The following is a 17,978-nucleotide window of genomic DNA, read 5'->3' as shown; positions in this document are numbered from 1 at the left end:
AAAAAAATTGCTAAGGTCTATGATGGGGTGGAGGACAGGAGATGAATGATATAGGACAATGGAGATGACGGGGCAATTGCATTAGAACTGTGAATAGTAAAAGTGAATCTGGAGGAGATGCAAATGGAAGGAGATGAATGATTGTTTCACATTTCTAGCAGAGAGGAAAATAAAAATGTTGGCAATATGAGATACAGAGGCTATAATTTTCATCTGGAATGGTTGAACTTGATTGTTGACTCATGAAAACTGTGGTGTGCCAAGATGGAAGATGTGGCGCCATTACTCAAGTTTTATTGAGCTTGGTTAAGTAAATATAGAAAGTCCGAAGGCAGAGTCTAGTTTCCAGACAAGATAGAAGCAGAATAAAAGGAATATATGATACTATGTAAGAGCACTGCCCTTGAGAAATCGAAAGAAAATACTTGTCCAGCGGTTAAAATGCCCCAGTGGAAGGTGGTATTCAGGAACCAGAGAGAACGCGTTGAAACAGTTTGAAACCAGTCTCTAAATAAGGGGGAGGCTGCTTAGACATGAAATTTTTAAAACACCTTCATATTGTGGAGAACCTTCAGAATTTTGTAACCCCGAGAAGCTCAACCATTCAATGCTGGGACTGATTAAAGTTCTGGACATACAGGAATTGAGGGATATAGGGGAGGGAAGAGGTAAATGATGTTCAGGATCAGCTATGATCTTATTGAATGGCAAATAAAAGACTCAGGAGCCTCCTAGCTTTCCTATTTTGTCAGCTCTTTTCTGTTACATAGGAATTGGAAATAGGAAGCAAACATACTCTATCATTTAAGCAACACACACAACAAAGTTGCTTGTATTTCCAGCATCTGCAGATTTCCTCATGTCTGTGATACTGTATCATTTAACAGGATCAGAGCTGATCTGATTGTAACCTCATCTCCACAAACCTGTGCAGCTATGGTAAATTTTTCCCCCACATCTTGTGCTTATCTGGTACCTATTTAGTTCAGACGTAAACATTCTAGGCTCTATTTCCACTGCCCTTTTGCTGAAGGGAATTGAAATGGCACGTGAGTCTCTGAGAGTTAACAAAATGCACCTCATTTCTGTTTTAAATGGGCAACCTCTTATTCTTAAGCAGTGATGTGTGGCTCCAGTTTCTCTGATTAAAAAAGAAACATCCTCTCTGTGACTGCCCTGCAAAGGCCTCGCAGGATCTCCCATGAAACCCATAGGCATAAGTGAAGGGGGAAAAACGGGAAAGGAACTGAGAGAAGGGAAGAGGGTTTAAGAATAAACTATTGAATAACATAAAATGGAAGTGAATTAATAAGAATGTATGTTAAAGAGAGTAACAAAATGAAGTGTGGGAAATGATTAGTAACTAAAAAGGACATCATGTTGTAAAGATGGAGGTAGCAAATGAGTGTTTCATATCTCTTCAATGGAAGGGATGCTGCCCTGCTACAGTAAAGAAAAAAAGTAATAATTGATATTCAAAACTGGATTAAAAAGATGTATTTGATACGCTGGTAGCTCTCAAAATTTAAAAATAATGTTTTCAATCTATATAAAATATATATGAAGCTGAGGGAAGAATGAGTGAAAATTAGAGACTGGTTTCAAATTGGATATTGGAGTGGTTGAAGACAATTGGGGGACTGCAAATAATTCTCCTTAACTTCCATCATCTCCAATGGGATCCCACCACCAAACACGTTTTTCCTACCCTCACCCCTTCTGATTTCCGCGGACATCGCTCCCATGCGACTCCCTTGTCCATTCATCCCTCCCCATTCATCTCCCTTCTGGCACTTATCCTTGCAAGCAAGACAAATGCTATACCTGCCCCTACACCTTCTCCCTCACTAGCCCTCAGGGCCTGAAACAGTTCTTCCAGGTGAGGTGATGCTTTACCTGTGAGTCTTCTGGGGCTAAATACTGTGTCCAGTGCTCCCAGTGTGGCCTCCTGTACATCGGTGAGACCGACGTAAATTGGGATACCACTTCGCTAAGCACCTACGCTCTGTCCACCAGAAAAAGTGGGATCTCCCTGCAGCCACCTATTTTAGTTCCATTTCCCATTCCCATTCCGAAATGTCAATCCATGACCTCATCTACTGTTGCAATGAGGCCACACTCAGGTTGGAGGAACAACACCTTATATTTCTTCGGGGTAGCCTCCAATCTGATGGCATGAACATCGATTTCTCGAACTTCCAGTAATGCCCCGCCCTCCCCTCCATTTCCCATTCCCATTTCCCTCTCTCATCTTATCTCCTTACCTGCCCATCACCTCCCTCTGATGCTCTTCCCCCTTCCCTTTCATCCATGGCCTTCTGTCCTGTCCTATCAGATTCCTCCTTCTCCAGCCCTGTATCTCTTTCACCAATCAAGTTCCCAGCTCTTTACTTCACTCCTCCCCCTCCCGGTTTCACCTATCACCTTGTGTTTCTCCCTCCCCTTCCCTCACATTTTAACTCTACTCCTCGTTTTTTTTCTTCAGTCCTGCTGACGGGTCTTGGCCTGGATTGTCAACTGTACTTTTTTCCACAGATGCTGCCTGGCCTGCTGAGTTCCTCCAGCACTTTGTGTGTGTTGCTTCGATTTCCAGCGTCTGCAGATTATCTGTTGATTGTGAAGGACTCCAGATGTTACTTCCTGGTGGGTGGGGGAGAGAGGGAGAGCTCCACATATGTTAATAGCATAGACCAGGCATCAATATAATGTTGAAAGTGGGAAAACTTCAGAAATATCATTTTTCATAAACGATGGAGTTGATTAAATGAAGGAAAAACTGAATTACGTACATTCTCAAGAAAACTGCTTGTTAATTCCTTCAGTATGCTCTAAAGTTGTCAATGACTGAAAATATAATGAATAAATATGAGTTTTCTTTCTCTCGTTGCAAACCTAGCTGGTGTTTCCTGGTGCAGCAAGATAAATAATCAATACCAGTTTATTGTTCTCTATTATTTCCTTGCAAAAATGTCCTGATTTTTTTTTTGGAAATTATATAGCCACATTTATCATGGAATTCATTCATTCCCTTTTGGAGTAGAAGAAGAAGAAAGCCCTTAACTCAAAGTGGAGTCATCGGGACGCTGTCAGGACGGCGTCTTTTTAGCAGGCTTTCTTATTTTTACAAAGCCGAGTTGCTAGCTCGACGCTCAACCCAGCACAGATGGAAAGCGTGTTTGAACTCAGGAGCCTTCACTCCGAAGTCCGGCGCTGATGCCACTACGCCACCAGCCGGCCCATCTTAGAGTAGTTGAAGTAAATTTATCTCTGGGAATTTCACCTTGCATGTACTCTGTTTTCACAACTTGAATCATTTAACTGGACATTTTCTGTGATGGTTTTAGACTCATGAATATGTGTTATCCTACTGCTATGTTTCTTGCTGCCCCATATATGTATGAAGTTTCAGTTCTCATTGCCACATCATTCAGAAGGATTTCAGGCTTCCATTCAAATCTGATTATGATGGCAAAGATAATCCTGAGTTACAGCTTGCATGTTTTAAACCGAAATAAAGTTATTACCTTTAAGATGGTTCAGAAGTCTTTTGTCTATACTTATTAGTTACATTTGCTTTACCTATTGTTTGCTTTCTGCTTTCAGGAATCTGGTCTAAATTATTTATAGCTGTTCTATTTATTCCCTAACAATGAATGCACTGAACTTGGGTCATGTTTTATAAATATTAAAGTTGGAAACCTGAATCATTTTTTCACCATTAACAAGTGTTGGAAGTTTTTTTAAAAAGTAAAATGCACTATTTTTTCACAATTTACCGATGTAATTGATATTTTAAACAAACCTGAATTATTAATTATATATGGGCAATACACATGTGAATAATACAAAATTTGTGACAACACATATAATCTTTGTACCATTCTTTCAAACAAGTTACCCTTGCAAATTTGACTTCAAAATGTTGGCTACTACAGAAAAACTATGAACTGGTGTTTACTGTTCAGCCAATGAACTTCCTTGTTAGTTTGGAATATTTTTATTACTATTCAAGCTGCCAAAAAAAGGTTTAGTGCTTTTATGTGTCTGTAGAACAAGTTTCTGCTGTATTTACATTATAAGCACAATGTTTATAATATATTATCTAAATGAGTAGTGACTGAGAACATCCAAGTCGTGAAGTTCTTCAAAGAAATTATATCTGAAAAGTTCATGTGCTGCCAATAGGAACATTTTATTTGCCTGGTTAGCTAATCTCCTGCGCAAATGTTTTACAAATGTATTTTGTTCTGTTACACCTTCATTTGCTCCATGGAACTGAATAATCAAATCCCGACTCGTTATATAATTGTGTCTTTTGCATTTTTTTTTAAATTGTGAAAGGCAATTTTTTTTTTTCATTTTGGTAGAAGCAAATGCAATAAATATTTGTCAAGCACTGTGATCTAAAAAGTTAGAAGCTATAAATCTCAGTGCTTCCAAAAGCAAGTATTTTGAGAATATATATTTTTTTAAAGGTACCGTTGAAGTCAGAAGTTTACATATATTTAGGTTGAAGTCATTAAAACTCATTAACCACTCCACAAATTTCATATTAGCAAACTATAGCTTTGGCAAGACGTTGAGGACATCTACTTTGTAGTTTTTCCAACAATTGTTTACAGACAGATTATTTTACTTTTAATTGACTATATCACAATTCCAGTGGGTCAGAAGTTTACAAACAAAATCAAAAGAAATCAGCCAAGACCACAGAAAAAAAATTTGTGGACCTCCACAAGTCTGGTTCATCGTTGGGAGCAATTTCCAACTGCCTGAAGGTACCACGTTCATCTGTACAAACAATAATACGCCGAGTATAAACACCATGGGACCACACAGCCATCATACTGCTCAGGATGCAGATGCATTCTGTCATTTTGCAGATGCAAAAGAATAAATCAAGGAAGGTAGTGCACCCGTGGCTGACAAGAGAAATTAGGGATAGTATCAATTCCAAAGAAGAAGCATACAAATTAGCCAGAAAACGTGGCTCACCTGAGGACTGGGAGAAATTCAGAGTTCAGCAGAGGAGGAAAAAGGGCTTAATTAGGAAGGGGAAAAAAGATCATGAGAGAAAACTGGCAGGGAACATAAAAACTGACTGTAAAAGCTTTTATAGATATGTAAAAAGGAAAAGACTGGTAAAGACAAATGTAGGTCGCCTACAGACAGAAACAGGTGAATTGATTATGGGGAGCAAAGACATGGCAGACCAATTGAATAATTACTTTGGTTTTGTCTTTGCTAAGGAGGACATAAATAATCTTCCAGAAATAGTAGGGGACAGAGGGTCCAGTGAGATGGAGGAACTGAGCGAAATACATGTTAGTAGGGAAGTGATGTTAGGTAAATTGAAGGGATTAAAGGCAGATAAATCCCCAGGGCCAGATGGTCTGCATCCCAGAGTGCTTAAGGAAGTAGCCCAAGAAATAGTGGATGCATTAGTGATAATTTTTCAAAACCCGTTAGATTCTGGACTAGTTCCTGAGGATTGGAGGGTGGCTAATGTAACCCCACTTTTTAAAAAAGGAGGGAGAGAGAAACTGGGGAATTACAGACTGGTTAGCCTAACATCAGTGAAGGGGAAACTGCTGGAGTCAGTTATCAAAGATGTGATAACAGCACATTTGGAAAGCGGTGAAATCATCGGACAAAGTCAGTGTGGATTTGTGAAAGGAAAATCATGTCTGACGAATCTCATAGAATTTTTTGAGGATGTAACTAGTAGAGTGGATAGGGGAGAACCAGTGGATGTGGTATATTTGGATTTTCAAAAGGATTTTGACAAGGTCCCACACAGGAGATTAGTGTGCAAACTTAAAGCACACGGTATTGGGGGTAAGGTATTGATGTGGATAGAGAATTGGTTAGCAGACAGGAAGCAAAGAGTGGAAATAAACAGGACCTTTTCAGAATGGCAGGCAGTGACTAGTAGGGTATCGCAAGGCTCAGTGCTGGGACCCCAGTTGTTTACAATATATATTAATGACTTGGATGAGGGAATTAAATGCAGCATCTCCAAGTTTGCGGATGACACGAAGCTGGGTGGCTGTGTCAGCTGTGAGGAGGATGCTAAGAGGATGCAGGGTGACTTGGATAGGTTGGGTGAGTGGGCAAATTCATGGCAGATGAAATTTAGTGTGGATAAATGTGAAGTTATCCACTTTGGTGGCAAAAATAGGAAAACAGGTTATTATCTGAATGGTGGCCGATTAGGAAAAGGGGAGGTGCAACGAGACCTGGGTGTCATCATACACCAGTCATTGAAAGTGGGCATGCAGGTACAGCAGGTGGTGAAAAAGGCAAATGGTATGCTGGCATTTATAGTGAGAGGATTCAAGTACTGGAGCAGGGAGGTACTACTGCAGTTGTACAAGGCCTTGGTGAGACCACACGTGGAGTATTGTGTGCAGTTTTGGTCCCCTAATCTGAGGAAAGACATCCTTGCCATAGAGGGAGTACAAAGAAGGTTCACCAGATTGATTCCTGGGATGGCAGGACTTTCATATGAAGAAAGACTGGATGAACTAGGCTTGTACTCGTTGGAATTTAGAAGATTGAGGGGGGATCTGATTGAAACGTATAAAATCCTAAAGGGATTGGACAGGCTGGATGCAGGAAGATTGTTCCCGATGTTGGGGAAGTCCAGAACGAGGGGTCACAGTTTGAGGATAAGGGGGAAGCCTTTTAGGACTGAGATTAGGAAAAATTTCTTCACACAGAGAGTGGTGAATCTGTGGAATTCTCTACCACAGGAAACAGTTGAGGCCAGTTCATTGGCTATATTTAAGAGGGAGTTAGATATGGCCCTTGTGGCTACGGGGATCAGGGGGTATGGAGGGAAGGCTGGTGCAGGGTTCTGAGTTGGATGATCAGCCATGATCATAATAAATGGCGGTGCAGGCTCGAAGGGCCGAATGGCCTACTCCTGCACCTATTTTCTATGTTTCTATGTTTCTATGTCTCCTAGAGATGAAAGTACTTTGGCGCGAAAAGTGCAAATCAATCCCAGAACAACAGCAAAGGACCTTGTGAAGATGCTGGAGGAAACTAGGGGACAAGTATCTATATCCACAGTAAAATGAGTCCTATATCGACATAACCTGAAAGGCTGCTCAGCAAGGAAGAAGCCACTGCTCCAAAACTGCCATAAAAAAGCCAGACTATGGTTTGCAAGTGCACATGGGGACAAAGATCTTACTTTTTGGAGAAATGTCCTCTGGCTTTATGAAACAAAAATTGAACTCTTTGGCCATAAACAGCGGGGCTTGCTGTTCTGGTTAACAATGGATGGTGCAATCCTGGTCATATTACGATCGAGGAAAATGTCTGTAGCCCGGATATTGAGCTTTTTGCTGTTGGACTCCGGCCATATTCCACCGAGATGCAACACTGGGCGTCATGGGAGGTTGTTCCTGCCTGTGGCCATCGAACTTTGCAGCTACTCCCGTGGAGGGTCAGGCACCCTGTGCCAATATGCTGGTACTGGACTTATTTTCATCTGGCATAGTTTGCATATTGTTGTTTGATTGTTTGTGGTTTTTGTATTGCTGTACTTATGCTCTGTTCTTGGCTGGTGCAGCTGTAACGAAACCCAATTTCCCTCCGGATCAATCAAGTATGTCTATCTCTATGTCTATGTCTATAATGCCGGACGATGCTGAGGCAGTTCTATGAGTCTGTGGTTGCCAGTGCTATCATGTTTGCTATTGCGTGCTGGGGCAGCAGGCTGAGGGTAGCAGACACAAACAGAATCAACAAACTCATCCGTAAGGCCAGTGATGTTGTGGGGATGGAACTGGACTCTCTGACGGTGGTGTCTGAAAAGAGGATGCTGTCCAAGTTGCATGCCATCTTGGACAATCTCTCCCATCCACTACATAATGTACTGGGTGGGCAAAGGAGTACATTCAGCCAGAGACTCATTCCTCCAAAATGCAGCACAGAGCGTCATAGGAAGTCATTCCTGGCTGTGGCCATCAAACTTTACAATTCCTCCCTTGGAAGGTCAGACACCCTGAGCCGATAGGCTGGTCCTGGACTTACTTAATAACTTACTGGCATAACTTACATATTACTATTTAACTATCTATGGTTCTATTACTATTTATTATTTATGGTGCAACTGTAATGAAAACCAATTTCCCCCGGGATCAATAAAGTATGACTATGACTATAATCACCATCGTTATGTTTGGAGGAAAAAGGGTGAGGCTTGCAAGCCAAAGAACACCATCCCAACCGTGAAGCATGGGGGTAGCAGCATCTTGTTGTGGGGCTGCTTTGCTGCAGGAGGGACTGATGCACTTCACATAATAGATGGCATCATGAGGAAGGAAAGTTATGTGGTTATATTGAAGCAACATATCGAAACATCAGCCAGGAAGTTGAAGCTCGGTCACAAATGAGTCTTCCAAATGGATAATGACTCCAAGCATTCTCCAAAGTTGTGGCAAAATTGCTTAAGGACAACAAAGTCAAGGTATTGGAGTGGCCATCACAAAGCCCTGACTCAATCCGATAGAAAATTTGTGGGCAGAACTGAAAAAGCATATGCGAACAAAGAGGCCTCCAAACCTGACTCAGTTACACCAGTTCTATCTGGAGGAATGGAACAAAGTTACAGCAACTTATTGTAAGAAGCTTGTGGAAGGCTACCCAAAACGTTTGACCCAAGTTAAACAACTTAAAGGCAATGCTACCAAATACTAACTAAGTGTATATAAACTTCTAACCCACTGGGAATGTGATGAAAGAAATGAAAGCTGAAATAAATCATTCTCTCTACTATTATTCTGACATTTCACATTCCTAAAATAAAGTAGTGATCCTAACTGACCTAAGACAGGGAATGTTTTCCAGAATTAAATGTCAGGAATTGTGAAAAACTGAGTTTAAATGTATTTGGCTAAGATGTATGTAAACTTCTGACTTCAACTGTATGTGTTGAAGGAGCATTATGACCTGTTTAATCATCGGACCCTTAGTCTAAACATGGCTTAAAGAGTTAAGTGCCATCGATGAGATAACAATGACTGTCCTTGAAGTTAAGGCAGCAATTAATTATGGCATTAAGGTGCCCTGGTTAATACAAGTCAATAGACAACAAAGGGAAAACCATTTAATAGTAAGAGCAAATTTTTTGCACAAAGGAAAATAGTTACAGTTGTTGGGAGGTCAATTATCCCATCCCCAAGACATTAATGCAGGAGTTCTTAAACATTCTATTACTTTCAGTTACATTTTCAGTGAATTGCCTTCTATCGTAATTTGTAAAGTAGGAATGTTTGCTAATTGTGCAATGTTCAATTCTATTTTCAGTTCCTCAGCAAGGAAGGCACAGTATGATGGCATACAGCAATATCTTGATAGTATTCAGACATGGACTGAATTACGTTAAGAAATATATACAACATAAATGTCTCAGACAATGACCATCCTACAAAAGACAACCATTTACAATAAAAATCTCATAACCTGCTTTCCATTTGTTTGGAAATCCTGATTAACTCCGTGTCTGCCTGATAAGTGCTGCTTCCTGTGCTCACTTAAACACACTGGGCCTTCCTTTCAACTTAATAGGCCACTTCCCACATTCCCTTTTGACTGATCAGGACTCTGCTTCCCGTGCTCCATTCTTGACTCACCAAAATTCACTGATAAATTTATTATATTGCTAGTAACTTAAAAATTTGAGTTAAAGGTTGGGATATTAGAGGGAGTAATATCCAATACTTAAGAAAATTTGCATGTCTGATCCAACAAAGTCTCCAAGGTGCCTTGTTATTGGAGTTGTGCTGCACTTTGATGTTGTTTAATATATCTCACTATTCCTTTTTTGATTCTTTTTTTCTATTTACCCTTGTAGTTTTTCATTATTACAGCACAGTGTCAGTTGTCAATAGAGTAAAGCTGAAATGATTGGTTCTGTAACAATTGCTTTTTATTCATTGAGACGATGTCAAATCAATGTTACTAAAAATAAATTGCTAATATACTCCATGCAATGATATGAAAATAGTTTTTTTCACCACAGGTACCAGTTTGTGTGGGAAACATTTTTAATATACTTGCACAGTGCAGATGCATGTATTATTGCTCATACATATTTGTGCAATAAATGCCTAACTTTCTTAACATGGAACACTTCAGTCTTTTTAACTCCTTTGGAAAAGTTAGAATTCTGGAACTTTGTATAGCAATTGAGAGACAACATTAAGTTCAGCAAAGCCATTGATGAAAATGATATAAAATGTACCAACTATCACCGTGTGCCATTTGCTGTGTTGCTCCCTTTGGAATTAGCTTCTTGTAAATTTAGATTTTCATTTCTTCTGTTGGCCTGGAACTGTTAATATAATGGGCCACGCGATTCATTATGACAGCTTTTCAATATCATTGCAGATATTCCTCCAGTGCTGGTCTATTACGTTTTCATCTGTATGGCATATCATGCTACCCTTTTGTAATGTTTAAATTGATCTCATGTAAAGAGTGAATCTTCCTCGTGATTATACACTGAGGGCATCAATCTGTCTGAAGTGCATAGTGAAATTGTAGCTGAGTATTTTTGAGAATTCATTCTGATTTTGCTACAGAACAGTGAGGATATCTTCATTTAGCAAAACAGCAAAAATGGCACTCAGCTACAAATTATATTTAAAAGATCCAAATCTAAGATTAGAGGCTCAGGTTAAAAGTAATCCATGGTCCTACTAGTGATGTAGCATTGATAATGTGGCAAGGAAGACTTCGTTGCATCCAAATTAGGCAAAAGGAAACTTAACTTCTGCTTGTCATTGAAATTATTTAAGCTAGTCACACAATGGCTGTCAAATATAACATGTTTTCTTACTTTTGGTCTATGATAATGAAGAAAATTTAGGTAGATTACTTTAAAATCTAAAATAAAGCTGAATTACTCCAATAAGATTAAGTGATCTGAAATTAAATACCTTCTTGGGCATCTAGAAACAATTTGCTAACCTACTCATTTTGTTATAAGCACTTCTTTCTGCCTTCTTGTCAGTGCTATTCATCTTTCCTGATTGCTTCAATAGCATTTTGTAATATAGAGACTGCAACTATCTGCAGCATTTGCAAGCATGAACAAACTATGGTTCTGCACACATTTTCATGATTTTGAGGCCTTCTGTCGGTTGGGGTAGACGATAGATGTTGTGTCCTAGCTGTCTATGTGTTGCACAAACCAGGGCAGTAAGATAGGGAGAGCAGGCTGTTGCCCATGTAGCAGGCCGCTCCCCGCCCCCCCCCCCCGCACCTCCACAAAGCTAAAAAATTCAAAGGAATGGCTGAGAGCAATGCAGTTTGGTACCAGCAGCATAGCAGGAGTTGCCAGTCAAAGCTGAACTCAACATAAGACTGCCTCAGGGACTCCAGCTCTAGATTTTTCCTCAGGGTTTCCTCCCAAATCTTTCCCAACGAGTGTATGTAGCGCAAAGAGGCAGAGGTTTGACATCAGAGTTTTTCTTCTCCTAGATGAGCTGCCAACCATGGCTGGTGAGTTTCATCTCCCAGAAGCTACTGGATTTAAGGGGCCAGTAACTCGCCTTTTCCCTTTCTCTTGTCAGTAGAAACCGTTCCGCTGGGCTTAGTAGCTGAGCCACGTGCGAAGGCCAGAAGCTGGACTGGTTGTCAATGGCTATTTGAGACGCATGCTCTTGGGAGCATTTATTAGGTAGTGGGAGCTTATCCCTACTACCACTCCTGGCTATAACAGTCTTAAGGAACCCTTCACGAAATTACTGCAGAACTTAATGCAATGCTTCATTTATATTGTTTGCATGATACGAATTTAGGTTGTAGCTTTCGATGATCAGTGAATGTGCATCCCATATCTCTGTGCTTCTCCACCTCAAAAAGTTTTGTTCTACCGAAATATATTACATCACAGTTAATGCCTCTGTAAATTTCATTGAAATGAAAAATACCCCAAGTTGTTCTCAACTGGTTGCTTCAAGAAAGTTAACGTAATTGAAAAGGTTATATTTTCTTTAAGTATCTATCCTCCTGAACTTGCATTCAAATGTTCACTTGGCATTGTAGAATGTTGACAATTTCCTCAGATTTTATCCAATAAGTATTTACTTCAGATAGGCTGCTGAATACCCAGCAGAAAGTAGTGTAGATTTACACATCTTCCTTTTTGACTAATAGTTATTACTGTAATTATAAGTCAGGTATTCATATTCTTAATTTGACAACATTGTGCAAAACTTATTTTACATAAGTAGTATTTCATCAGCTTCAAGCCTCAGCCATTCAGAATCATAATGGCGAGCCAGTGGTTAAAAGTGGGTTACTGATAGATTTTTGAGCAACATGCACAAAGTGCTTGACAAACTCAGCAGGTCCGACAGCATCTATTGAAACGAATAAACAGCCGACGTTTCAGGCCGAGATCCTCTTTTAGGTAGTTAATAGGTCAATCTATGCTCATTCTACATACATGCTTTATTCAGTAATTTGTAACGCTGAATCAGATAATCATACTATAAACCAAACTAAATATAAATTATGCTCAACATAACTACCAAGGCATGCAAGAAACTTTTTAAATTATTGAAAATATCCGTGGCTTGTATGTATCTTATTGCCTAAATTGCTGTTTCATTTATTGTTGTTTCAGATAAGACATGGATGCATTCACCAGAAGCTCTAACAAAACATTTTATACCCTACAACGTAAAGGTATGTGATGAACTATAATGATCAATTTAAAAAAAGAGTTAATCATTTAGGAAGAAAAAGTTTCTAAAATATTTGGCAAATTTAACTTCGTTAATGTAATGGAAGTCAGTTTAAGCTTATTTTTGTATTTAATTTGATTTTAGTTAAATCACATCATGTTATGCTAATTAGTGCACCTACGTTACTAGATTTGCTACATTGTACTTACATGCTTTATTAATTTTTATTGTATAATTGTTAATTCATTTTAAATACCAAACTTAAATAATCAACAGCGTGTCATAATTGAGTTTACAAGGGAGTATACCATTATTTAGTGTATCTTTAGAAACCATGATGCAGTTGGATAGCTCGGTGATCTGGCATATTTAACTAAGATGTACTGTAGATTCAAATCTAATACATATCTTTAACAATTATGTGGGAATACTGGCCACTAGTTGTAATTATTCCTGCGTATTTCATTGAAGTCAGTGTGCAGATAGTGTTTAATGTTACTGACCAAGGATAAACTTCTTATTAAATATCTTGTCTCCCTGTTGACTGTCAGAGAATTGCAAGAAATTACCTTGTTTCATCTCAAACCCTTACTGGATTTTCAAACTCTCTTTTCTTGTACTTTATTTTCCGTACAAGGTAATTTATTTGTCTTAGAGGGTTTAAGCAGGTGCTTTGCAAAGTGGTTTCTATTTTGAGAGCCACTGCTATAAAATTATATATCACAAAGGTCTTTGTGCTATAGACTTTTGATCCATCTTGCAGCATTAAACTGAGCTAAAACATTTCCTTTGCTGAGCACACAAGCTAAACATTGGGTTGTGTGTTACTGGAAGCTTAGGACGACGAGCTGGACATTGTGAGGGAAAGCCATGTAATTACTGGGAGAAGATTGGGGGTTTTGGGAGAAGGGAGTCAGTGGTATCAGAGTTTGGAGCAGGATTGCAGTCTGGTTGAAGGCATTCAAACTCAGGCTCATGATTAGACTGGGATGGTGATATTTCAGATGATTGCTCCCCCCACCCTTCACTGTTCCCCATTCCTGTTTCCCTCCCTCTCCTATCTCCTTACTTGCCTCTGCTGCTCCCCCTCCAGCCCTTTATATCTTTCACCAATCAGCTTCTCAGCTCTTTACCCCCCTCCCCCTCCCAGTTTCACGTAATTACTTGCCACCTTGTGCTTCTTCCTCCCCTCTCCCCACCTCCTTGCTCTGGCTTCTCAACATTTTTTTCTAGTCATGATGAAGGGTCTTGGCCCAAAACATCATCTGTTCATTCATTTCCATAGATGCTGCTTGACCTCCTGAGTTCCTCCAGCATTTTTTTGCGTTTTACCTTGGATTTCCGGCATCTCCAGATTTTATCGGGTTGGTGATACTTTGATTGGTAAAATAGTGGGATGGTTAGATTACCAACAGAAGAGTTTCCCAAATGGGAAAGGACTTAATTGAAAGAAGACTCACCTGAGAGAGCTTCCAAATTTGGAAGTCATGGCCTGGGACATGGTAAAATAATGATGAAGATTGTCTTGCACGTTGCAGAGATCTGCTTCTTTATGCATGAATGACTACTGCCATCTGTGAGTTAGGAATTATGTGGATTAAAACTGCAAAAATAATGTACGTGCATAGGCTACACACCATCTTTCCCTGATGCTTCAGTTCATTAGTAGATCAGCTGCATAGAAGACCAGAAAGGTTAATTGCAGAGCAGATAGGTTTGATATTGTATTGCATAATGGATGTTGCAGTTCACTATGTAACACAAGTTCTTACCATTGAGTTTTTAAATTTATATTTAACTATGGTATTCCTGAGTAGCGAATTCTTGATTCTTGTGTCCATTTCTGCAGTGTTTGATTGCACACTTTATTGCTGTAAAAACTTAAAGGTAAATAAGCTAAGTGTAGAAGTTGTGACTTGTAGCATTATGATGTGGTGAATAACGCTTGCAGAACTTATAACCGGAAAGGTATTTTAAATATTCTGAATATTGATACGGTCTGTGCTGCAGTGGAGTATTTTTCTCTTCCTTATGTGTAGCAAAGAACAAACTTGTTCCTTTCACCTTGTTTTATCAGAACTTTGACTGACTTTTTCCTTGATTTCACTTTCTTTTAATTTAGATTGTCAAAATAATGCTTCACTCTGTTCTGTTTTGATACTTGTAATTTCCTTTTGTTATTATTGGACCCCTTCACTAACCTGTTGCTGATTTCTCCTTCATTTAATAGCCACTTTGGTGCTGTATAGTGCCCTGTCATTTGGCAGAACAACAGCCAATTCACTAAATCTTGATTCCATACATTTTGTCTTCTAACACAATGTACAGTTTCTATTTCTTCCTTTTTGAAATGCCCTGGCGTTAAAATTCTGATCGGGGTCTTCATTGAAATCCAGCGACTTTTTCCAGCAAATGAGATGAATCCATATCGAAGATGAATGCAGTTATGTCAGAATGTAGCTCTTTTTTGGGGGGTAGAGGATGTGGGTTGATTTTCCACGCAGTCTTCTTATTCTACCACAGGTCACATCAAGGAAACTTTCCAGACTACCTCAAGATTTGTCTATGCATGTCATTAAAAAATTCCATAACATATTCCAAATTAGACTTGAACGAGAATCTCCAAGACCTAAAAGCTTATTGAAGCCTGATCTTCATTCCCTGCAAATCCAGAAAGCTTTATAGAGTATTACTCATTTAAGATGAGAAATACTGACTTTTTGTTTTGGTACCTTTCTGAACACTTACAACCTCTCTCAATTACTCCTACAATGTATACAGAAGAATAACATGTAAGGGTTGCTGCTGTTCTAACATCTCCAACAATTCACAGAAATCACAAAGCACTACACAGCCAATGCAGTACTTTAGAAGTGAAATGTTATAATGAATTTAGGCACAGCTGGTGTTCAAAAACATTTTCTTAAACCAGAGCTTTGTAACATGGTGTCATGACAACAACCTTTTCCTCAATATCAGAAAACAAGAGAGCTGGTCATCGACTTCAGGAAAGGGGCAGTGCACAGGCATCAATGCTGCTGAGGTCGAGGGGGTTATCCTGGTCCAACCATGTAAACATACGCCAAGAATACTCACCAGTACCACTACTTCCTCAGGCTAAAGAAATTTGACATGTTCAGCCAACCCTCATCAGTTTTTTAGCAATGCATCAGAGAAAGCTCCTATCTAAATGCACCTCCCTCCCCTTTCTAGATCTTTCTGTCTCTGTCTCTGGAGACAGCTTATCTACTGATGTCTACTATAAGCCTACTGACTCTCACAGCTATCTGGACTATTCCTCTTCTCACCCTGTCTCTTGCAAAAATGCCATCCCCTTCTCGCAATTCCTCCGTCTCCGCCGCATCTGCTCTCAGGATGAGGCTTTTCATTCCAGGACGACGGAGAGGTCTTCCTTTTTTAAAGAAAGGGGCTTCCCTTCCTCCACCATCAACTCTGCTCTCAAACGCACCTCCCCCATTTCACGCACATCTGCCCTCACTCCATCCTCCCGCCACCCCACTAGGAATAGGGTTCCCCTGGTCCTCACCTACCACCCGACCATCCTCCGGGTCCAACATATTATTCTCCGTAACTTCCGCCACCTCCAACAGGATCCCACCACTAAGCACATCTTTCCCTCCCCCGCTCTCTCTGCTTTCCCCAGGGATCACTCCCTACACGACTCTCTTGTCCATTTGTACCCCCAGTCCCTCCCCACTGATCTCCCTCCTAGCACTTATCCTTGTAAGCGGAACAAGTGCTACACATGCCCTTACACTTCCTCCCTCACCACCATTCAGGGCCCCAGACAGTCCTTCCAAGTGAGGCGACGCTTCACCTGTGAGTCAGCTGGGGTGATATACTGCATCCAGTGCTCCTGATGTGACTTTCTATATATTGGCGAGACCCGACGCAGACTGGGAGATCGTTTTGCTGAACACCTACGCTCTGTCCGCCAGAGAAAGCAGGATCTCCCAGTGGCCACACATTTTAATTCCACATCCCATACCCATTCTGATATGTCTATCCACGGCCTCCTCTACTGTAAATATGAAGCCACACTCAGGTTGGAGGAACAGCACCTTATATTCCGTCTGGGTAGCCTCCAACCTGATAGCATGAACATTGATTTCTCTAACTTCCACTAATGCCCCACCTCGCCCTTGTACCCCATCCGTTATTTATTTATATACACACATTCTCTCTCCCTCTCCCACTCTCTCTCTCTCTCTCTCTCGCTCTCGCTCTCGCTCTCGCTCTCGCTCTCGCTCTCTCTCTCTCTCTCTCTCTCTCTCTCTCTCTCTCTCTCCCCACCCCCCCCGCCCATCTTCTGGGTTTTTTTTCCCCCCTCCCCCTTTTCCTTCTCCTTGGCCTCCTGTCGCATGATCCTCTCATATCCCCTTTGCCAATCACCTGTCCAGCTCTTGGCTCCATCCCTCCCCCTCCTGTCTTCTCCAATCATTTTGGATCTCCCCCTCCCCCTCCCACTTTCAAATCTCTTACTAGCTCTTCCTTCAGTTAGTCCCGATGAAGGGTCTCGGCCCGAAACGTCAACTGTACCTCTTCCTAGAGATGCTCCCTGGCCTGCTGCGTTCACCAGCAACTTTGATGTGTGTTGCTTGAATTTCCAGCATCTGCAGAATTCCTTGTGTTTGCGTATCTAAATGCTTCATGGCTTCGTATGGCAACTGCTCCGCCCATGACCACAAGAAGCTGCAGTTTTGGGTGCATCTCAGCATTTTCTGAAGACCGAACTTCCCTACATGGAATCTGCCTATCTCAGTAAAACAGCCGGCATCATCAAAGACTCAAATGATTCTGCAGATGCTGGAAATCTTGAGCAAAATATCAAAATATCTAGTATGCTAGAAGAACTCAGCAGGTTAGGCAGCATCTATGGAAGGGAATAAACAGTAGCCTAACCTGCTAAGTTCCTTCAGCACTGTGTGTGTGTGTGTGTGTATGTATGTCTTTAGCCTAATGAAAGCTCTCACCCACCTCAGACTTTCCGTTCTCTCCTCTCGCACTGGGGAGATAGAAAAAGCTGAAAGCAAGTGCCATCAGGCTCCGTACTGCCATTATAAGACTATTGAACAATTCCCTTGCTGATTATATGTTCTCAATGTATCTCGTCGTGATTTTGCACCTTATTGTTCACCTGCACTGCACTTTCTGTGCAGCTGCGACACTTTATTTTGCCTTCTGTTATTGTTTTATTTCATGCTGACTGAGTGCACTGTCTAATGAATTGATCTCTCTGACCAGTAC

General features: G+C 40.5%; 1 protein-coding gene across 13 annotated transcripts in view; it reads left to right on the top strand.

The window, feature by feature from the left end:
* LOC134348516 (PTB domain-containing engulfment adapter protein 1-like) overlaps positions 1-17,978 on the top strand; it is a 436,378-nt gene that overhangs the window by 273,736 nt on the left and 144,664 nt on the right. For all 13 annotated transcript variants that reach the window (XM_063052010.1, XM_063052016.1, XM_063052011.1 and 10 more), the window contains one exon: positions 12,650-12,711. In XM_063052010.1, coding sequence (XP_062908080.1) covers positions 12,650-12,711 — 62 coding nt within the window. The remainder of the gene's footprint in view (positions 1-12,649; positions 12,712-17,978) is intronic.

Source organism: Mobula hypostoma, chromosome 6, assembly GCF_963921235.1.
Source record: "Mobula hypostoma chromosome 6, sMobHyp1.1, whole genome shotgun sequence".
Lineage (NCBI taxonomy): Eukaryota > Metazoa > Chordata > Chondrichthyes > Myliobatiformes > Myliobatidae > Mobula > Mobula hypostoma.
The sequence above is the reverse complement of the archived record's forward strand: the minus strand, read 5'-3'. Positions and strand labels throughout refer to the sequence as shown.